This window comes from Carassius auratus, unplaced genomic scaffold, assembly GCF_003368295.1.
Source record: "Carassius auratus strain Wakin unplaced genomic scaffold, ASM336829v1 scaf_tig00027603, whole genome shotgun sequence".
Taxonomy (NCBI): Eukaryota; Metazoa; Chordata; class Actinopteri; order Cypriniformes; family Cyprinidae; genus Carassius; species Carassius auratus.
The window spans coordinates 80,809-105,137 of NW_020525608.1; the positions used below are offsets into that span (position 1 = coordinate 80,809).

General features: G+C 39.2%; 1 protein-coding gene across 1 annotated transcript; it reads right to left on the reverse strand.

The window, feature by feature from the left end:
- Positions 1–16,735: 16,735 nt before the first annotated feature.
- LOC113079311 (relaxin-3 receptor 1-like) lies at positions 16,736–18,336 on the reverse strand. The gene has a single exon (XM_026251557.1). The coding sequence runs from the start codon at positions 18,158–18,160 to the stop codon at positions 16,961–16,963; it is 1,200 nt and encodes a 399-aa protein (XP_026107342.1). The 5' UTR covers positions 18,161–18,336; the 3' UTR covers positions 16,736–16,960.
- Between the last annotated feature and the right edge of the window lie 5,993 nt (positions 18,337–24,329).

The window sequence follows — 24,329 nt, forward strand, 5'->3', positions numbered from 1 at the left end:
GGGTTTTGGAGTCGGACAGTGACCGCCACGGCTGATGAGTGGAGGACAGTACAAGTCCAGCATACATCAGCTGCCGCAGAGACTATTAACACGTCCCTGAGGTGCCATCAAGACTCCAGCTACTTCTGAGACAACAATTGAAAGCTCTCTCTGTAACCCTCTCGTGTCTCTGGCTGTTCAAAAGCCACTCATGCAGAAAGGCCGAATGAAACGAAAGCTGGATAAACACAGAGCTCGTGTTCTGATCGCTCCGGGGACCAGAGCTGTTCCGGGGAAGTCAGCAGACGCTTCTCTTATGATCAAAGATGACTGAAAGCTGAACTGAGAACTACTAGAACAAAGTCCTGGTATGGACTGGATTCCTTCCAGAACTCTCTCGTTCACTGCATGAACCCTTGAAAGTCTGCAGAGATTATTTCGACAGCACCGAGCCTTTAGTCAACAATAGTTCTGACAAATTCCCTACAGAGACCATGAAAGGGGGGATATGCTGTCTTAGAAGAAGCCTTGTCTAGTTTATCCACTGTCGTCTAAATGAGCAGACGTCACAATCGACTAGTGATTATCAACAGATCCATATCGTGTATGTCGGTCGGTTTCTGCTGTGCTGTAGGAAGCAAATTATTATAGTTCATACCGAGTTATTGTATTTCATACTGAAGCACAAATTAGTTTTGAACGTGGATGGTGAAGTGGTTTAATGCTTGAGGCTCAGAAAAGGCTGCTTGATCTGGATGATAAGAAATGCACTGCAAAACTTTTTCCCTCAGTATTTTTTGTCTTAAAGGAACATTCTTAAAGGAAAAGTTCACTCAAATGAAAGGAATGAGGAAACATAGGAAAGTTTCTTCATCGGAACAGATTTGGAGATATGTAGCTTTACATCAGTTGCTCACCAACTGATCCTCTGCAGTGAATGGGTGCCGTCAGAGTCCAAACAGCTGATAAATCATCACAATAATCCACAAGTAAATCATGCACATCAGTCAATCAGTTAATGTTCTTGTGAAGCCAAAAGCTGCATGTTTGTAAGAAACTAATACATCATTAAAACGTTTTTAACTTCAAACCATTACAAATCTCTTTTGCAGAATCTTGTACAGTGTGCCAGAAAATGACGCTGTAGAAATTGCTGGAACTGTTCTCTGTTGGCAGAGCCCTGAATTGCCATGTTTCAGATCAGACTGCCTGCTGTTGAACGGTCGGAGAGCTTGGGTCATTTTCCAATCAATCCTGACCCCCTCCTCCAGCACATCTCAGTATGGACATCTGCGCTCCCCTCCGGACTGTTCGAGCATCCTGGTGCCTCCGCAGCATACTAACACCTTCCTGCTTTCTCATCCAACAACCTCGTCAAGAGCTCTCATGGCCATCAGCAGAAAACTGTATGACTTCTGCCTCTCAAACCTGCTCCCTCAAAGTGGGATGGAAATTCAAGTCTCTATTCTTGTGAAATATGTGTACTTCAGTTGATTGCAACATTTGTTCTTAACACAAGACTTTGCTAGCTTTTATTCATTTATGTTGTTTTGCAGTTTTATATGAATCTCCTTATTATATCCCAAATTAACACCTAATCTCATACATGCATTTATCTTAACTGACACAGTAGAGTCTTTAAATAAAGAAGTCATATTTGATACATGAAGACTTCTTAATTATAGATGATGTAAACTTTGCTGAAAAAAAAGCATTTAATGTTTGTTTTACTGGTATAAAGATCGCATTGATTTACATTACAAGCTATTACTAAAATTACATATTGTAAGGTTTTATTGTTGTTGGTATTATTATTTTATATACTTATATTAGTATATATAAATATTATTAATTTATAATAGTAAAGATAATAGGTTAATTAATCTATTTTTATTTAATTCAGTTTAATTAGCTATATTATTTCATTTATATATTTATCTATATAAAATGCCATATACTAATAGAAAACGTTAAAAACATATATTACTAGGTATGGCTCAGTAGGTTCGTGAAAACTTGGTTTAAATTATTAACATTATAAAGTCTATTGTCTGTGAATGTGTTATTTATAATAAAAATTCAATAATTTAGCTGACCCTCCTGTTGTGTTTTTTTTTTTTTTTTTAGCACGGTACTAGTTTTTTGTTGGGGTCAAACTGATTGCTTCCATACAATTGGTCAAAAATCATAACTATGAACATCAACAACAAAATCCCCTTAAGATTCATGTAAAAACCAAACAGAAAACCTCTATCATAGCTGTCAGTCAGAGACCAAGAACTGACTGCATTACTACTTGTTGTGACCATTTGTACACCAATTTATTGCTATCTTCCTCTACCTTTGTGTGTGTGTGTGTGTGTGTGTGTGTCTGCCTCTCCAACCTTTGTGAGGGATAAATGGGTTTCTCGCTTCTTTTCAGAAGTGCAGCAGACTAATTGAGGTACTAAAAACAACCTTTCTTTGACCTTTATTTAAATTTCATTTCAATTTGCATGGAAACCAAAAAGGGCCAATGGAGGGGCCAATTTGAGCTTAACATAAAAAGAACTTGTACAACCTTTCCAAAACACATTTATGTGTTGAGACGTAGGCCTATTTATAACCATAAATGAGAAATGTTCAAAGAAAAATAATATGACCATTATTTTGAGCAATTTGAAAATTGAGCTGACCCCAACAAAACTAGGGGGTTAACTAACACAATGCATTTTATATTATTTATTTCATATAATATTCTCTATTTATATTCATTTATACAAATATATGTAATGTACCCAATGTGCCCATTTATACTCAAATCCTCAGATTTGCATGACTGAAGTGTTGTCTCTATGATGTTGCTCCCCTGCTGAGTGTGTAGGAAGGTGTGTGACGTCACGATCACACTGCAGCACTCGTGGAGATGTGCAGCACGGTTGCTTTAGGAAATAGATTTTTATCTCTCTTTTTCTAACACCTTTAATTAGGTTTAGGTGGAACTAAGTACTCAGTATTGAACAGCACATATAACAAAACATTGCCACAGTCATGTTTAACTTTTAAAGGGGTCATCGGATGTAAAAGACACTTTACATGTTGTTTGAACATAAATGTGTGTAAGTATGTGTACACATCCACACCATAATGATAAAAATTCAACAAGTGTTTTTTTTTTTAATCCATATTTTAAAATCTTCTTTCTCAAATCAGGCTGTTCTGAGATTCCTGGCAGAATGACGTAGTTCTGCACAGGCCCCTCCCACAATAGTTGATTGACAAGGCTGTCTTACCTTAGACCCCCCTTGAGTGAGCTGTGAGCTGCTTCATCTACAGAAGAAGTGAGTATAAAGTTTTTTATGAATCTTTGCAAATCGCCTTCACTAATCGTGTGCTAGTTAGTATGTTTCGCTGCTAAAGTTTACAGTCTGCTAATCATTTCATGGAAGAGAGGGGGCGGGGTCAGCAGAGCTCATTACCATTTAAAGCAACATGCAACAGAACGGGTTGCTGTAAACAGAGCTGATTTTGACAAGGAACATTTTTTTTTACTCTACCATTGAGAAATTTTAGCCAAAATATGTTATAGACTTTTCCTTAAGAACCTAAAGATTCATATCAACTTCTGAAAAAAAAAAAGAAAAAAGAAAAAAAAAACTACATCAGACTCTCTGAAATACTGGAGTCAGACACTGTAAGTTTCATTATGTACACTGGCAAGAAAATTAACAAGATTCTTGTAAAAGATTTCCAGTTTACTTGAGGAGGTCAACTTGAAGTACATTTGTTTTTAATCTTCTTTTGAAATTTAATATAAAACCATCTATCAGTGAATCAAGCAGGACTTCATGTACTAGTGACACAAAACCGTTTTGTGAATCTGACACATCTGCTCAAATCAGAGTCAAAATCTTTTTCACATTCACTCTTATGTTGCATAATTGTGATAAAAGAAAACGATTTTGGTTTCCAAGGTTTAAATGTTTTATATTAAGATGTATCTGTTAGGGACATGATAATGACATTGACAGCTTCTTCTTTTGCTTTTCCATTTACAGATTGTAAAATTGGTATAAGGTAAGATACAATCTGATTTTAAACCTCTCTCTCAGTGTGTGTATTTTCTGTCTTTTTCTCTTTCCCGTCTTTCATTTCCTCAGTTCTTTCTCACAGTCGGCTGATCTCACCTCTGCTTCTTTTTCTTCTCGTTTCTTCTCATCTGTCAGTCCATATCCTGCTCTTTTAAAATCATTCTCTATCTATCCATCTCTCACTCTCTGTCTTTTGTTAGTGTCTTGATCTGTTCATCTGCTTTGCTCTCTGTAATTCTACATAAACTGTGATTAGTTTTTCTTCCAGTGCATAATATTAGACGGTAAAACTCGGGGGCATTGTCATGATTTCATGTTGCTATATCATGAACAAAGCCACAATACTTACAGATGTGGAACTAACTTTGGCTGGAACTAATGAAAATGCTTTTGGCATGTTCAAAGATGCATGCCTTCTTTTTTTTCTTCTTTTTTTTGTGGCCATATCAACAAGTAAAGTATTCACATTTATTCACAGAAAATAAATAGATATTGCTTGCATGTGCACAGAAGCGTTTGCATTTTGCTATTGAAATTAATTTAAATTAATAGTTTACAAAAATGTTAATTGTATCACTTTTATCACAATATATATTTATTGTGTAAGCAAGCAGGTCACGCTGACTTTCAATGAATAATGAGAAGCCTTTATTTCAAATTATAGTGCAGGAATGAAATGTGTATCTATGGCTTTTTCACTTTTTAACAGATGAATGCAGGAATATAGGTTGTGTTTGACAAGATCATACAAATCTCTCTGCATCACTACAACACACATTTAATGAGAATGTGCATTAAGGCTCATAGGCATCACCAGAAGAACATAAAGGTGTGGAATACACAAGAGTTTTTACAACACCATATTATCCTTAGTCGATACCAAACCAGTAAAATCATGATTTCAAAACCCATTTCTACAGGACTTCAGATATGAACATGCACAAGTGTTAAACGTCATAAAAATGAATAAGTTCCTATAAAACAAAGTCATGCAGGCTAGCTTTCATTTATACATTTACTTAAGATGAACTAGCTTGGTTTGCGTTAATATTGCACATTCCAAAGACCACTTACCAGATACTTTGCATCTGGCCTATAGTGCACAGGAGCATGTTTATATCCACACATTACATTCAAAAGCAGCCACCTGTCAGTCAGGCACAAAACTGAATTGCTACTTAGAGCAACTGGCCAACTGTGTGATCCTGTCGTGGGCTCTTCCAGTTAACAGCTCACTGGAGGGGAAGATTGTAAATGAAATAGTGCTTTACAGCTGTCATATGACTCTGAATATAGCACATATAGCACAAGTTATATGGACTACTTCTGTGGTGAGTTGCATGAAAATGAATCTATATGGGTTTGAAATGACATGAGGGTGAGTAATTGTAAAATGTGTCCTTAAAATACAATGGAATATTGTATAAAATAATTACGGTGCCATGCATCATATTTAGTGAATGAAATCCAATACTTGTTCCATATTTATTTTAGCGTGCTGATTTAAAAAACAGTATCTGTTTTGCTCAAGCACGTCACGCTTTCTCACAAAATATGATGCCTTTTGTAGCACCTTTGCTTTTGACAATCATTTGTAAGGTGAAGAAGTCTAGTATTATTCCTTAATCACCAGAAATATTGCCACAAAGACATTCCTGTCTAAATCTGAGCAAGATTACAACTATTTGTTGGGTGTTCATGTTTACATGTATGAATGATTCTGAAGATGTTATTTCATGCCTAATCCAGATTTCAGGGTTAAAACTGTGGTCAGAATACAGAATAGATATTTTCTGCTCCTTCTGTGAGTATTTTACTACATCCCAAACTGCCAGAGATAATTACAGATTTTATAGAGGGAAAAAATTTATTAAATGCAATATTTAATCAGATTTGTCTACTCTGATATATTTTTGACTGCTTTTGTTATTTCTTATTTGTGAAACAGTACATTATGGAATGTTTTATTGATCATTTTGAACTCAGCATCACCAAATTAGGTAATATTAGGCCTTTTGGTGTGTATAATTGATTAGAATTCAGCATAATAATATTTTTTTTTTTTTTTTTTTTTTTTTTGTAGATGCAGGGCTGTGCTATCAACAGGTTATGCAAAATCAGCTGAATTAGTTATTTTTCCTTGCGACATGACTAGCGTTAGTGTGGTGTCGTCTGGTGTTGGTGTGTGCGTCACCCTTGGCTCTGCTCCGATGGTCTGGATTGTGTCTGTAAATGTTTTCTTGATCTTTTCTCCCTGAAGTGTGAACCTTGAAGGCCCAGATGAAGAATCAATATTTGGCCAGCTTCTCTAGGTCACCGCCACAGAACGTCAGCAACAAGAGGAACGACAAAACAGTTTGTCTACCTGTGTAAGTTCACCCAAAATCAAATGGAAGCCTATTTCAATTTCTGTAACATGGATGCATTTTCCATTGAAATTAGATATATGGTGAATTCAGGTAAACTGGGACTCCCAATAAATCTCCCAGTTAACCAGAAGTGACCCCTGTTTAATGAAGTATGAGTTCATATTCATTGGGAATCTGTAAAAAAAATATGGTCTGTTTTGCTTCATTTCTCGAGTATTTCTCCAGCAACATTATGAGATTATATGAAATGCGAATTATGATGATGTTTCCCTCTTCTCAGATATTTCTCCTGTGAAAACTATCCAATCAATTTCAAATGTATCTCTTCTAGAGATCCAGAAGATGTCAACAATATATCAGATTTGCCAAGATGCTAAATGCACAAGTCATCAGAATGAACTCAAATATTTCTCATCAAATTCTAACACCTTTTTTTTTAAAGAATAGAATTAGAATAGAGAGCGCTAGAGTTAGAGGGTCAAATAAAGATGGAAGAGATGTGTTTTTAGCTGAGTCTTGAAGATGGCTAAGGACTCAGCTGCTCGGACTTTGCTGGGATTATAATGACTATAATCAATGATAGTCAAGTTTATAATCTGATTAATAAATATTATTAAAAGTACTTTCTGAGTGACTGATACCATCTTTGTCATGGAATACACGCAGCGAGTTGACAGTTTTAACATACACGTATGTACATTTATTTGATTTCCTTTTTATATCTTGCTTTTAGTATGGTTATAAATACCGCTCAAAATGATATTCAAACTCACATTAGACACTTTTAACATTGAATAAAGCACATTATAAATACTGAGATTATTATTGCCATAATTTGCATATTGATGTTCCATCGCAAAAAATAAAAAATGTTTCTAAAATAGAAACTTTGCGTGTGGCCACTGCGGCTGGTTTAGGGCAAAAACTCAGATTAACATGGAAAGATACCTTACATCACATGTCGTTGTGCTCGTGGATAGGACAATGTTTTACACTATCAAATGTCCAAATTTTTTGTCCATTTGTACACAGAGAAAAAACTGAGACAAAGTCAATACTAAATTTAGACACAGCTAAAAACTCCCTTTTTTCCTTAAATAATGTGGATGTGCTTTCTAAAAATACACCACAGTTACTCCATACATGTGGAGGTCTGTAAATATGGGCCACCACCATGATTACACAATTGAAGCTTTGAAGGTTTTTGAAGCTTTTTGTAATGATGAATGTAAGAGAGCAGCCATTGAATAAAACGTGCTTCTGTTTTTCATTCTCAGAAGTTGACAGATTTTGAGGTGGTGATGCTTTTCTTACAAATTAACTGGAAGCTATAATAACCTCTGCTGATTCTGTTTCTTGCCGGCTTGTTTCTATACTTTTAAATATTGTTTAGAGGATAAAAAGCAGTAATGTCATGTCCTCTGTATTTTTCACGATTGTGTGTGTTCACATTTTCCTGTCTTGATCAATGAACCATCTTCCTGACAGTTGGGAGCCACAAAAAAAGAGACTGTGTGACTGGGCCTGAATAGACAAAAGAGTGACTGCTGCTGGGCAGAAACAGACAGATAACACCGACAGCCATCAGAGAAAAACAGGTAGTGTGAAACCACAGGACTTTTCTGCCTCTCATCTGAGGAAATCAAGTGATTTTGGAGCTTTGTTGTGATGAAAGCTCATGTTCTTCAAACACTTGTCTGAAAGGATGGTGTTTTTGATTTCCCCTTAAATTATAGCTCTTTTTTAGTCCATCCACTGCTTATATTCAATGGCTTCAGTGTGTTTAGAGAAAAGTCAGGTGGTTGAGGTTCATTTAGATGAAGACTGGACTGAACAGTTTTTAAAACACTATTGCAGACTTCAGAAATGATTACAGAGGAAAACTTCATTTCTACACTACCAGCCTTTAAAGTTGTTCAGAACCCACTCACACCGACACACGTGCATCATGACACAATGTGTAGCAGCAAATATTGTGTCTGTCCAGACTGTGAACCAGGTCAAAAGTGTCAGCCATATTCATATTTAGAAAATAAAATAAGGAATTATCTCACACTTTTCGACTTTTTTTTTTTTTTTTCAGAATAAAAGTTTATATATTACAATTGCAATTACATACCCATCTTACAAATCTGACATTGTTCCTCTTATAAACCTGAAGTAGTGCATTTAAATCTCACAATTTCTACTTTCTTTTTTTTTTTTGTTCTTGGAAATCTACATTTATGTCTTGCAGTTTTTCTTTTTCTTTTTTTCCCCACGACAGAGTTTAAATCTCGGAATTTTACAATTTTTTTAAGATCTAAATTTACATCTCACGACAATACTGGCTGTTTAAATTTTTTAAACTTGCAATTGTGAATTTAAATCTCACTATTTTACTATTTCTGATAGTCTGAGTTCTCATCTGGCAATTTACATCTTGCCTCTCTCTCTCTCTCTCTCTCTATCTTTCTCTTGTTGCAGCACAGAATAAAACAGAAAACTTGTGAGATTAAAATAAGACAGAAAATTGTAACTTTTTTAACACAAATGAACTGCAAATAGTAATCTGTAGCAATTCTGAGTTTAGATTCTTGCAATTCTGTTTGTATCTCGCTGCTTTGTCTTTTTTCACTTAGAGATATATTTACATCTCACAAATCTGACCTGCAATTGTGAGTTTAAATCTCACTATTTTTACTATTTTCTGAGTTGGAATCTGGCCTTTCTGATATTTTATCTGAGAATTAGCAGTTTACATCTCACTCTATGTATTTTTTTAAGTCACTGTAGGTGCGATGTATGAAAAGTGCTGGGCTGCTTGGTGTTTCAATGGATTCCTCCTCTATGGCTCCAACCTGTAATTGAATTAACTTTTGGGGGTTCTGAAGTGTTTGAAAGAGCATTGAAAGAGTGGGAAGCATATAAAAAGGGTTTCTGTTGCTTTTGATATGATGGCAACGTGGCTTTGCATTTTTATCTTTAAAAGGACACAACGGATATAGCAAGGTAGAAAACGCATAAGTTTGTAACTTCTGAAATTGTGTTTGGGAACAGAAAGCGTCGCTAACTTTGGAGTGGTGTTATGAGCGATAACTGACGATGTGTGTGGATGTGGAAGCAGTGGTCTTAAAAGATTAGATCATGTTATCTTGGACAAAATGTCAGTTAGACGAAAGTGTTTAATTAAAAGTAAATCCATAAATGCTAATGTTACTTGAAATAAAAATTCACATGAGTCTAAACTTTTTAGTAGGGTTCTAAATAACTAAAACTAAAGCTGACTCAGGACAGTGTAATTTGCTTGGCATGTTACTGCCATCATTGTTTTTTTATTTTACCTGAATCATGAGACAAATATAGCCGCTTTCTTTGTCACGGCTGAGTTGCCAAAGAGAATGAAATCTCATGCGACTGTCCTGCTTGAAGAAAGGTTAAATGAAAATGAACTGATGTGTTTACAGCAGAAGAGCGAGAGAGCAGAGATGATCCGCTTTTCCATTCTGAAGTGGATTTGCCATTTAAAAGTGACGCTCTTGCGAATCTGAAGAATGCAGCAGCTGTTTGATTAAATGAAGCTGTTGTCTTTGTGTTTTCTTTTTTTTCTTTTTTGTAAAGGTCATTGATGCTCTGCTGTCAGTTTAATCAGGAGCTAAGAATATCCTCAGGACATAGAAATATATTCTGTGGTATGATTCGACAAGATGGTGAAGTACTGTTCAAGTATAATAACAAAAATAATATTAAAAAAATAATCAAGTAAATTATCACATTTCCAATTAGCAGCCAGAATGTTTTAACTAAATATAGTTATATAGGTATTAAATATATAGGTATAGTTAACTAAAGAAAAAAAAAACTTTTTGTTATTTGGAATAAAATTAGCTGTAATAAAAAATAAACCAAAATTACATTTATTTCACAACATTTCTTATTTTCATTTAACTTAACTTAACTAAAACTAAAAAGACAGACATTAATAAACTATTAATACAAAACCAGGGTTATAGTTTAGTATATTTATTATTTACCAATATATAAATATTATTGAAAAAATATTTTATTTTATACATTCAGTTTAAATGTATTTATTTAATTTTCTTTACATTTTTATTTTTATTTTTTGGGCTTTAATTTGAAGAGGGATCAATATCACAGCACTGTCAGTTCAGTAGCACCTGTAATATGCAACACAACAAACAACAAACACGATAAAAACAAATGACCTAAAAAAAAAAAGCGTCTCTCATAATTAGGCAGAACAGAACGTGAGACACGATCTCTCTCTCTGCTGCTAATTAAAGTGAGGTCTAACCTTTAACATTATGAAGAAGCATGGAGTAGATCCTGCCACTGGCTTTGCAACACATGCACTTACTACAGGAAACATCGGTAACACTTTATAATAATTGCACACTATTAATCATTAGTTAAGCATTAGTAAACAGATATTCCATAATTTATAAAGCATTAATAGACAGTAATAATCAGTTTATAAATGCAGATATAAATGCTTTATTCTTGATTTAAAAGCATATCTATAATGTGTAATTTCATACTTTATTCATGATCAACTTATCATTTCTCAATGAAGTATATAAATAGTTTATTAATCATTTACTTACAATTTCTAAGTGATCTTATGGACCACTGACAACTCCTTAATAACTGGTGTGTAAATAATGCTATGCTTAATTTAAAAATGATAAATTGATCATTAATAAAGTATGAAAAAACAATTATTAAATACATTATAGATATGCTTTTTTAAATCAAGTATAAAGCATTTATATCTGTATTTATAAACTGATTATGAATGTCTATTAATGCTTTATAAATGATGAATTAACTGTTTCCTAATGCTTAACTAATGATAAATAGTATGCAGTTATTATAAAGTGTTACCGAAACATCTGTGACTATAACTTGAATATGCATAAAAAATTAAATTTTTACACCAAATTATTATTATCTTTATCAATCATTATTACACTTGTACAGACTGTACATATTTGCTGCTTGTTCCAATTCCCGCAAATTCCATAAAGCGGTCACGTTTCTGCACATCACACAGGACGTCTCCTGAGCTCGTGTTGTGAGTTTCACACAGGTCAGGTGACGTCACACGCCTCTGCCCTCTCTCTGAAACTGACACATGAAATACACAAATAATTGCATTTAAAGGCTTATCGTAATTGCTTCGTGTGCCCCGTCACACAGGTCAGGCCGTGACCTTTCCGTCTGGCCTGGCTGGATGATAGTGATCTGGTCAGAGCGGCTGGTTTAGCTCAGTCTTCCACAGCTCTGGACATGGCTCTTGTTTCCCCGCAGACGTCAGATCTGATCAACACGCCTGCAGTCACGCAAAACACTGCCTGTCTGCTGGAAAACACAAAGGACAATCTCTTTCATTTTTCTGACAGTGAAACACCTGCGTTCTGAGAATTCACTGAGCACCGCTACAGATATATCGAGATTGTTGTTTGCTATGATAAAACATTCAACTGATCACAGAACAACAGACGAACAGAGACCAGCCTTTTGCATTCAATCCATCAGACACTGACAGTATTTTGTTTTCTCTTCTGTTATTTTGGGTTATAAATGTCTACTGAATCTACATCCAGATTTTATTCTCCACTAAATCAGGCATAGAAAGAAGTCTCTTAAGCTCACCAATGTTGCATTTATTTGATTATATACCGGACAAAAATACAGAAGAAAATCAGCATCATTACTCCAGTCTTCAGTGTCACATGATCCTTCCGAAATCATCCTAATATGCGGATTTGCTGCTCTATAAATATTATAATCAATGTTGAAAACTGTTGAGTTGCTCGTTATTTTTATGGAAACAATGATTTTTACTGTCACTTTTGACCAATTGAATGCTAAACTAATTCCTTTCAAATAAATTCATCATGTGCATCCATTCATCCATCAATTTGTCCAGAGTCTCTAGACCTATCAATTATACATTTCTGGATTATTGGAAAGTTTATTGCTATGCTGATGTTTCAAAGCTCAGGAGGATTTATGGAGGGAGGATTTAATAATCTGTTATTTCAGTGCCAGATTTGTGTTCCTCCTGAAATTCCTTTGATAGACACAAATGAGGCATTAGCTGTCATACAGCAAGAGTACGGAGCTATGAAATGAATGTGAAGCAGCTCAGATCATTTGATCTTTCACTTTTGACTGCATCCTTGGAAATCCTGGTTATCCTGAGTTTGAAATGTTGAGATACTTTGGTAGAAATAAGTATGAGATTATTATGGGAGTTTTCTCAGTAAGACAATCCAAAAAACCAAGATATTTGAATAAAAATTCTCCATTTGATTATTATTTATCTCACTGATGTCTAGGAGAAACAATTCAAATCCCAACATGTCAGTGAAAGATGGGAGACAATTAAGAAACACCTGGAATATTGCTTAATGCTAAGCAGATGAAAACATCTGCTCAAACTAAAGTAAAACCATAAATCATATAGTAAAGTATAAATCAAATAGAAATTGGTTTTCAAATTCAATTGCCCTAATGGAAGCTACCTTCTGCTCTTCATCCACGAACACAATTTCTTCAGTGTCCGTCTGGAATAAGAAGCAACCAAAGTTCATTATATGAATTTTACCAAACCCGCTGTGGTTTTTCTTTAAATGTCATGAAGTTTGTCAGTTTATGTTGACATATGCTATTCCTCTAATGCTATTCTTAAAATGGAAATAATTTGTCTCTGAATGGAATTAGAGAGTGTTTTCTCTCTCGAGCTCTGACTCCTCTGAAAGACAAATCAATGTGAACTCGCTTCATCTGCTGATTCAGTGACATGATTAACCTGACCTGCCAAGAACCGTCCAAAACAATCCGCATTAGGTTTAATCGTTTAGCTCTCTGTCTGTTCTGTAAATCAGAGAGCTGTTACAGCCAGGCTCATTCTTTCACACAAAACTTCTTCACTTGTTTGGCAGAAACTGGCTTCAAGTTTCCGGTTTATTCTGCTAAACCTTTGACTTACTTGTTTTGGCTTCTTTTAAATCAAATCATTTTCTTTGCTGAAACGAGGCCAGTAATTTCCAGTTCCCAGCAAGCACAGGGAGAATAAATCTTATAATGTTGTCATTGTAATTTCATGAGAAAATATTTCTTCAAAATATCTTCTTTTGTGTTACACAGATCAAAGTAACTCGTACATGTTTGGAATGACAGGAAGGCCAATAAACAAAGACTATTCCATTTCCGATGCCCACATCCAATTTAAGTTCTGCCAAGGAGTTATTATTGTTATTATTGATGTATTTACATTAGCCTGGCTTGTGTCAGGTCTGCTGCAGGAATGTGAATATGATGATGTAGTTTCTGTCACATGTTTCTCGCTTGATGAAAGCCATAAAGCTTCATGCACACAGCATAATAACACGATTCTGTTCAATGGTGTCCTTTTGGAGAAAATGTTCACTGCTCTATGCACAAGCATGCCCTTTTGACTCACCTTCATCACTGTGAGCTGTCAGTCTTGATTAAGGCGAGACACTGCAGGTGAATAGGGAAAAAAAAATATCTAATAGTTATCACCTTACTTACCCAGTTGATTGATTACATTGATTATTGCAAACATTTTTTGTATTACAAGTTTTCAAAAATGTTATGTTTAAATATGCAAATGAGGCATTCTTTAATGAAATATGTGCTAATTTGCATACATTTCTAGTACAAAAATCTGAACACTAGATGAAGTCAGTTTCAAATTTTTTGTTTAATTTTTTTTACATATTAGAGTCAAATGTTTTTACAGAGGGAATTCTGGTTATCTTTTTTTGTCACTCCATAATTCAGAAAATACTTTGAACAGCCAGAAAACAATATATTTTCACAATTTTGGGGGGAATAAAATGTTGTATATAATCAAGGACAATATATATGAACAAATCCCTCTGTAAAAATCTTCAGAATACAGACAGGAATAAAAATGTCAAGTTTGGTGTGTGTACGTGCTACTGAAGTTGAGATTTATGGCTCAGTGTTGAAGAAAAAACTCATTTTGAGAAAACGGCCTTTAAAAATATGTATTGTAATTGAAATCTATTGACACAAACAGATAAAGTGCTATAAAAGAAACACTTAACAGTGTCTTTTGGATGTTTTCCTTCCACTAGTTTGAAAAAGCACTTTATGAAAAACCAAAAAGCCCAAAATCTCAAAATTGACAGGTGCTTGAAAAAACATTGTTTTTGCCTGCAGTGTCTCGCCTTAAATCTTGGCATGTGCACAAATAGATTTCATGTGAGAAGCACAAATTCGGTTCATGGAGGGCTCTTTATTAATTATGTGTGTCAACTGACAATACAGTTCTTCATCCTTGCATCCATTTTCAGTCATCTAGGTTGCATTTTAATCAGTTTCAGGTTTTACAGCTGTGACTAGAGAATAATACGCACATCTAACCCCTGAGACTCCAGTGAACTGGATCTTGTTTATATTTCAGTTTCTTTTTAATTTAAATATTCAGATTGGGATTGTGCCGGTACATTTAAAACAGGTGGCATGGCATTGCTTCACAGCAGAGCTTGCAGCTGATTTGATTCTGTGGTGAATCTTAAATGTACTTGCATGTTACCTGGAGCTCTGGTCGAGATTGCTGAACACTCTGTGCTGGAAGCTTAACCTACATTTGATGAACTTCAGAATAAAGCAGCATAGCAAACGCACAGGCTTTGGTTTGATTCCAGTTAAACTAGAAAGCAGCACAGCTAATGTACAGTAAAAATGCCTTGCAGTTCCATTTTAGACATAATTACGTGTGACTGGGCTCTTTGTATGTCACTGTGACATCTTGAATAAAAAGCACAGTTTTAACAGCTTCATGCATTACGTTCTTTTCTTTACAGTCACCTTCTATTGTAATGGACCAGTAGAACAATTGGTAATTATTATTTATTTATTATATTTTATCATTTTGAATTAAAAAGCAGCATTCTTCGTGTATCATAGGTTCGTGTATCAATGTTTTTTTTTTTGCAAGCTGCGTAGTGAACTATTACCATTTTCATTTATTTATGTATTCATTTATTTGTTTATTTGTTTGTCTGCTGTCCACTTATTTAAAAAAAATATATAAAATAATTTATACATATTCATGTTGTTAAATGTTTATCAGTTAAAAAACTGATTGTGGAATGCAAAGTTAATTCCTTGTCTAGTGTACACTAAATGTTTTTTGCAAATGTTTTGTGTATGCATATGCATCCAAAGAAAATAATCAGAACATTTGCCTTAAAAAAAAAAATATTTTATTTTATTATTTAATCTGAGCCATATACAATTCAACAAAGTGAACCATTGCACTTGACTCAGATGATGTGTCAGAAGTGGATTCATATGTGAGAGAAACCCTTTTTTTTTCTTGAAAAGGACACCTTGCTTTCAATCTCCATCAAAAAGAGTTACTGTATTCAGCATCTGCATTCAGCAGCATTGAACTACATAGAACTGTACAAATGGATCAAGGACAGCCTAGAAAACACTTTCTCTCCTCATTGCTTTATCCTCTGAAGGTCCACAAAGTTCATTCGATATTTTTCTTAGCTTTTTTTCACAGAAAGAGAGAATAAACTCGGTCACATTGAGTGAGTTGCAGACCTGAAGCTCAGCTTTTGGAAACACTGCACATCCATGGAGACGTCGGTTTCTTGAGATGTTTGGGAAGGTCTGAACAACAAATGCAGTTCCATGCAGTATCACGGTCTCATATCGCACTAGCAGTCAGGAGTTTGGACACACCTTCTCGTTTCTTATGATCACTAATATCAGTATTTTGCAATAATGAACCCCACATTTTTGTTGCTCACAGAAGAAGGAGTCATCACAGCTGCTCTGAAAATAATGTGGCACAAAGTGCAGTGTCATAAATGTACATTATTTTAAATAGAAAATATAAACTAATTATAACAATTCTGGTAATATCACACAGTGAAAAAGAGTCCATAGAGAAGTCATCAAAACCATGAAACACAAATGTGTGAATTATGTAATGACAGATGAACATGTAAGATGAACACATCAATATCTCCTTCAGTTCACCCATTCAATAAAAATACATTCAAATAAATACATTTATTAAATTTTTAATCATTTTAATTACAAAATGTTAAAAATAAAAATGCATTTAAATAATTTTAAATAAATACATTTAATTTTTGTCAATATCTACTAATTTTCTTAATATTTTTTTGTTTAGCTAGTTTGCTTATTAAGAAATATTTCCTTAAACTTGAATTGAAAAAAAAAAAAACTATGAAATAGTGCTGAAAATAAATAAACTTGTAGGGAGTGGGGGTATTAAGGAAAAAAAAGTTTTGGAGACCGTGAGAAACACAAGTGCGTCCAAACGTTTGTCTGGTAATGTAGATGTAACTATCATATGCGCCAATGCGATTCTATTTCAAGTCAGCAATGTCTGATATTTGCAAATCCGCGTTGCTTAAGTATACGAAGATGTATTCAAAAGTTCAAACTAGTCTCAGTGTTTTTTCTTTTTTTTTTTTTTTCTCGTTGGTAAAGTCACATCCCGATCTCCATCTGCACCACGGACACCGCGGGCGGAGCCTCCGCCACCTTCTTCCTCCGGTACACCAGCTTGGCCAGGTTCCGGATGGACGGAGTGGCTCTAAACAGCAGTTTCTTGAGTCCAGTGCGGTACTCCTGGCGGATCAGGCAGTACAGCACCGGGTTCAGGCAGCTGTTGGTGTGCGCAAGGCACACGGTGATCGGGAACGCGTAGGCCTGCGCGTTGTAAAACGCGTTGCTGAACGGCACCAGATCGAATTTGATGAGCACCCCCCAAAGGGTCAGCGCCTGGTTGGGCAACCAGCACAGAAAGAACGACAGAACCACGATGGTGACCGATTTGGTGACTTTGGAACGGCGCTTGTGCCGCCCTCTCTCGCTGTCCGAGCCGGGGATTCCACTGACGCGCCGCCGCAGAACGAAGCGCAGCAGGAGGAGGTAACAAACGCAGATGATGACCAGCGGAATCACGAAGCCCAGGAGGACCTTCTGGGTTTGATAGAGACCTAGAAGCAGCTGCGGGTCCCAGCTTCCGGAATCCGAGAAGCGGACGAGGCACAGCTCGTCGTCGGACACCTGCGCCGTGGTGGAGTAAACCGCGTGAGGGATGGTGGCCACCACGGACACGATCCAGATTCCCAAACTGGCCCACTTGACCTCAGCCGAGGCGGTTTTGGGACTTTGCATCCGCAGGGAAGAGGACAAGGAGCAGTAGCGCGCAACGCTCATGGCTGTCAAGAAGAACACGCTCGCGTACATGTTCATAGTGGTGACCGAGCTGATGATCTTACACATCACCTTTCCAAACGGCCATCTGAAGTCCAAAGCGGTGTCCACGGCCCAGAACGGAAGAGTCAGGACGAACTGCAGGTCCGTCACGGCTAAACTCATGACGAAGCAGTTGATGGACGACTGCTTGAGTCTGTGGCGCGAATGGAGCAGGTAAAGCGCCAGCAGGTTCCCGACGAGCCCCAGAGCGCACACGATCAGGTAGACGAGCGCAATCACGACGCGCATGGCCACGTTCGAGCTGTCGCCGTAGAGCTCCGGCGCAGACTCTCTGGAGAGCAGCTGCAGCCAGCAGCGGAGAGACAGGTTGTGGAAAGCGGTCCGGTTCGACAGAGCATCGCCCTCGTCCAGAGCCGGTCCACACGCGGCTAAACCCGGCTCCAGCGCGCTGCTGTTCCCTTGCATGGCACGGCTTTACGCACCCATACGATTTCAACAAGATTCCATGTGCTACGCAAATGTGTGCCTGAAAGGCATCCTACAGATGCAGCATGAGATCCTCATGCGCGTAAACTCTTTATTCCTATTTTTATGTTCGGTTGCTGCGTGTATGTGAGCCGCAGCCGCTTCTCTCTCCTCTGACTCTGCGCACCTGAATGAGCTCATGGAGCATCACCGGGCTTTATATAGAGGAGACTGGCTGCTCTCAGATCGGGACGTTTTCACTTGCCTTTGGGGAAAAAAAAAGTAGTTTATTTTTAAGTAACCTGAAAAGACTGTAGACTTATAATTGGTTTTGGATAAAAACATCTTCCAAATGAATGCAATTATATTCCACAAATACATAGAAAATGAACAGTGTAGCTGGCATAAAACACGCCTATTAACTAGCTTTATTTTACTTTATGAGTTAAATTATATAGAGAGATAAATTATATGTGTGTGTGTGTGTGTGTACATACTTTGTATGGAGAAGGACAAAATGGATTGTCTTTTAGAATTTGTTTAATTGTCATTTAATTGCCATTACAGTGTGCAATTTAATAAATAAAATCTAAGAATGCGTATTCCAAATATTTTAAAGGTCAAGCAAAGTGAATATTCTGGTTAAAAACAAATAGTTTCAAAACCACTTAATTGTAATAAAAGCAAACTAATATGCATGATTTCTGTTTAACATTGTATTCCCATGAGAAATTTTCAGACTCATCAGTGTGATGGCATCTGACTTCACCTGAGTTTGCTGGCCATCAATATCTGCATGGAAAAATGGGTCAGTATTCAGACTTCACAGCGTTAGAGAGAGAGATCTGAGGAGGCAGTGATTCTCCGCACGCTTTCAGCTCTTCTGTCCGTTCTCCTGCTCAACATGACTCTTTGAGGACGAGTCTGTAATCCAGAACACAGCACTCGCCCTGGGCTCTGAGAGACAGTGATGGATCATGGTAGAGGTGGAGGACCAATCAACTTCCCTCAAGGTGAGTGATGCGTTAACTGAGTTCATTCCAGGACAACTGGCTCCCACTGTACCGATTCTGAGATATTCAGTCAGGATTGGCTTCTTGAACATTTAATCCAGATGAACCCTGATGAGCATATTCTGAAGAATGTGGACAGGATCCTATTAAATAATCAATCTGAAGGATCCTATGGGATCAAACAAGAATCCTCCAAGTATCGAATTAGAAGTGTGTAATTACTACTTACTATAGTCAGTTGCCATTTTTACAGTCCCAAATTACAATAATTGAAAATATATTTGTTTTATGGTACACAAATGAGCTGACACCTCCCTGATGTAGATGAGCTTATTTCTTCATGGGAACAGATATGGAGAAATGTAGCATTCCATCACTTGTTCACCAATGGATCCTCTGCAGTAAATGGGTGCCGTCAGAATAAGAGTCCAAAAAGCTGACAAAAACATCACAATAATCCACAAGTGATCCACACCACTGTGTGTTTGTACGATACAAATCAGTGCTGTCAAAATGAGCATGTTAACACAGGCAGAGAACATCTTTACGACCACATCAAACCGGAGACTTTTCAGACGCACACTTCACTCTGCCTCAGCGCTAGGTGTGAGTCAAACTAGCACAGAAATACTGCAGGTTAAGGAGGAACTTTAGTAAACTTTAGTAGAACTGTGGCCAGATGTGATGTTGTCAGGCGATATGACTGTAAAAATGTACTTTCCTGTCTTGACGGCCGTTATACTGTACTTGTAGCACATGATTCTCAATTGCACACACAAATACAGTGGTGCACACTGTGGCTTGTATCATTTCATATTAAAGTGTGAATAAAACTACGAGCATGCATGTCAGATCTGTGTCACGTTCAGCAGCGGCAGCTCTTAAAGAAATAGCAGCCAAATCTGCTGTGATGTCTGTTCATCAGTAGAATTGGAATCAATGATACTTGCCTTCAAAAAGGATGACATTAAACATCCATCCATCCATCCATCATCTTCCGCTTATCCGGGGCCGGGTCGCGGGGGCAACAGTCTAAGCAGAGACGCCCAGACTTCCCTCTCCCTAGCCACTTCCTCCAGCTCTTCCGGGGGGACCCCGAGGCGTTCCCAGGCCAGCCGGGAGACATAGTCCCTCCAGCGTGTCCTAGGTCTTCCCCGGGGCCTCCTCCCGGTGAGACGTGCCTGGAACACCTCCCTGGGAAGGCGTCCAGGAGGCATCCGAAATAGATGCCCGAGCCACCTCAGCTGGCTCCTCTCGATGTGGAGGAGCAACGGCTCTACTCTGAGCTCCTCCCGAGTGACCGAGCTTCTCACCCTATCTCTAAGGGAGCGCCCAGCCACCCGACGGAGAAAGCTCATTTCGGCCGCCTGTATCCGGGATCTTGTCCTTTCGGTCATGACCCACAGCTCATGACCATAGGTGAGAGTAGGAACGTAGATTGACCGGTAAATCGAGAGCTTTGCCTTACAGCTCAGCTCCTTCTTCACCACGACAGACCGGTACAGCGACCGCATTACTGCAGAAGCTGCACCGATCCGTCTGTCAATCTCACGTTCCATCCTTCCCTCACTCGTGAACAAGACTCCAAGATACCTGAACTCCTCCACTTGAGGCAGGAACTCTCCACCAACCTGAAGTGGGCAATCCACCCTTTTCCGACTGAGAACCATGGCCTCGGACTTGGAGGTGCTGATTCTCATCCCAGCCGATTCACACTCGGCTGCAAACCGTCCCAATGCACACTGAAGGTCCTGGTCTGAGGATGCCAACACGACAACATCATCCGCAAAAAGCAGCGACGAAATCGTATGGTCCCCAAACCGGACACTCTCCGGCCCTTGGCTGCGCCTAGAAATTCTGTCCATAAAAATTATGAACAGAACCGGTGACAAAGGGCAGCCCTGCCGGAGTCCAACATGCACCGGGAACAGGTCTGACTTACTGCCGGCAATGCGAACCAAGCTCTTGCTCCGGTCGTACAGGGACCGAACAGCCCTAAGTAGGGAGCCGCCGACCCCATACTCCCGGAGCACCCTCCACAGGATGTCGCGAGGAACACGGTCGAATGCCTTCTCCAAGTCCACAAAACACATGTGGACTGGTTGGGCAAACTCCCATGAACCCTCCAGCACCCTGGAAAGGGTATAGAGCTGGTCCAGTGTTCCACGACCGGGACGAAAACCACACTGTTCCTCCTGGATCCGAGGTTCCACTATCGGCCGAATTCTCCTCTCCAGTACCCTGGCATAGACTTTTCCAGGGAGGCTGAGAAGTGTGATCCCCCTATAGTTGGAACACACTCTCCGGTCCCCCTTCTTGAAAAGAGGGACCACCACCCCGGTCTGCCAGTCCAGAGGTACTGTCCCCAACCGCCATGCGATGTTGCAGAGGCGTGCCAGCCAAGACAGCCCCACAACATCCAGAGACTTGAGGTACTCGGGGCGGATCTCGTCCACCCCCGGTGCCTTGCCACCGAGGAGCTTTTTAACTACCTCGATGACTTCAGCCCGGGTGATGGACGAGTGCCCCTCCGAGTCCCCAGCCACTGCTTCCTCAACGGAACACAAGTCGGTGGGATTGAGAAGATCCTCGAAGTATTCCTTCCACCGCCCGACGATATCCCCAGTTGAGGTCAACAGGTGCCCATCTCTACTGTAAACAGTGTTGGTAGGGCACTGCTTCCCCCTCCTGAGGCGTCGAACAGTTTGCCAGAATCTCTTCGAGGCCAACCGATGGTCCTTCTCCATGGCCTCACCGAACTCCTCCCAGGCCCGAGTTTTTGCCTCCACGACTACCCGGGCTGCAGTCCGCTTGGCCTGCCGGTACCCGTCAGCTGCCTCCGGAGTCCCACAAGCCATCCAGGCCCGATAGGACTCCTTCTTCAGCTTGACAGCATCCCTTACTTCCGGTGTCCACCACCGGGTTCGGGGATTGCCGCCTCGACAGGCACCGGAGACCTTACGGCCACAGCTCCGAGCAGCCGCAGCGACAATGGAGGTGGAGAACATGGTCCACTCGGACTCAATATCTCCAGACTCCCTCGGGATCCGGTCGAAGCTCTGCCGGAGGTGGGAGTTGAAGATCTCTCTGACAGGGGGCTCGGCCAAACGTTCCCAACAGACCCTCACAGTACGTTTGGGTCTGCCGAGTCTGTCCAGCTTCCTCCCCCGCCATCGGATCCAACTCACCACCAGGTGGTGATCAGTTGACAGCTCCGCCCCTCTCTTCACCCGAGTGTCCAAGACATATGACCGAAGGTCTGATGACACGACCACAAAGTCGATCATCGACCTCCGGCCAAGGGTGTCCTGGTGCCACGTGCACTGGTGGACACCCTTATGCTTGAACATGGTGTTCGTTATGGACAAACCGTGGTTAGCACAGAAATCCAATAACAGAACACCGCTCGGATTCAGGTCAGGGGGGCCGTTCCTCCCAATCACGCCCCTCCAGGTGTCACTGTCACTGCCCACGTGAGCGTTGAAGTCCCCCAGTAGAACTACGGAGTCTCCAGTCGGAGCACTTTCCAGCACCCCTCCCAGAGACTCCAAGAAGGCCGGGTAGTCCGCACTGCCGTTCGGCCCGTAGGCACAAACGACAGTGAGAGACCTATCCCCGACTCGAAGGCGCAGGGAAGCGACCCTCTCGTTCACCGGGGTAAACTCCAACACATGGCGGCTGAGCTGGGGGGCTATTAGCAAACCCACTCCTGCCCTCCGCCTCTCACCATGGGCAACTCCAGAGTGGTAGAGAGTCCAGCCTCTCTCAAGAAGTGTGGTTCCAGAGCCCAAGCTGTGCGTTGAGGTGAGCCCGACTATCTCTAGTCGGTACCTCTCGACCTCCCGCACAAGCTCAGGCTCCTTCCCCGCCAACGAGGTGACATTCCACGTCCCTAAAGCCAGATTCCGTGTCCAGAGATCGGGTCGTCGGGGGTCTCGCCACATATATTAAAAATATACTTTATGTTCTTAATGTTGTTTCTACATTAATTTGAGGATTGAATGTGAAATCTGGTTATAAAATGAGAATGAAAAGATGAACGAATAACCTCTGAAGATGGATACCTTTTAACAAAATAATAAGTAGATCTCTATAAACTTCCTGCTAAAAGCCCAGGCTTGGATAAATAAAATAAATTGAGCTTTTGCGAAATTAAAAAATGATTGTGAGTGTGATCCACTCGACCTGTGTCGATCATGAGCGTTTAATATCAATGTCAAGGAAACATCATCCAATGACACCGGAGGTTATTTAATTACACCTGCAAACATCTTACAAATATAAAGAAATAGGAAATAAATACATACAGTTAAATTTAGTCAAAGTTTTACCATAATGTTGTAAAATTTTAAAACCTTTATCTTTTACCAGTTGATCAGTACTATTCTCAAATATGTAGTTTGTAATGTAAAACTAATAATACACCAAGTAAAACCAAAATGTATAAGCCTAAAGGCAGAAGAAAAACAAAGCTGCTCATTCTGTCCAAGATTGTTCTGTATTTCCTGGAGCTCCACACTTTGTGCCAGCGGCCGCCTGCGGTGCAGTTTTGATGCAAAAGCACCGACACCGTGTGAAACCAGTAATTGTTATTCCTCGCCACCTCTCCTTTACCTCTAATGTGCACCACATCAGTAGCTGCACCTGAAACTCTGGTGCATGTTGGAGGGAACGCTGGTTTTTAATGAATGGAAAGCAGCATGTGCCCTTGACCACTCCTGATGCGCTGATGAACACTGAGGTCTGGAGATGTGCAATACTCCACGGGTCCAATTATACACATATTGTGATAGTCAGGCAGCAGCTGCCTGGAGGAAGAGGTGGAGCGAGAAAGAGCAAATACCTGATTGAACAAATGTTCACATTCATAGCCATTTTAGGGTTCATATCTGTTGCATGTTGCATGTAACACTACATGGTCTGTGTGTGTAGTTCATGGAGCAACGAAGGTTAAAGTTGTTTAGCATTCAAAAGCCGAGTCAAAAAACTCAAGGGAGTTCTGTGCAGAACCAAATTAAAAAAAGAAACAACACTTGAGATAAATATTAAGGGCAATAGATGCAGAGGAAATATTGCTGGATATATGCGATTTGTGGATGAATATGCTCACTCACTGATGCATATTGCACAGAAAACGTCTTTCTTGTTGGTTTCAT

Excerpts from the sequence above, each read along its gene's own strand:
- LOC113079311 (XM_026251557.1), bottom strand. The coding sequence starts at position 18,160 with ATGCAAGGGAACAGCAGCGCGCTGGAGCCGGGTTTAGCCGCGTGTGGA.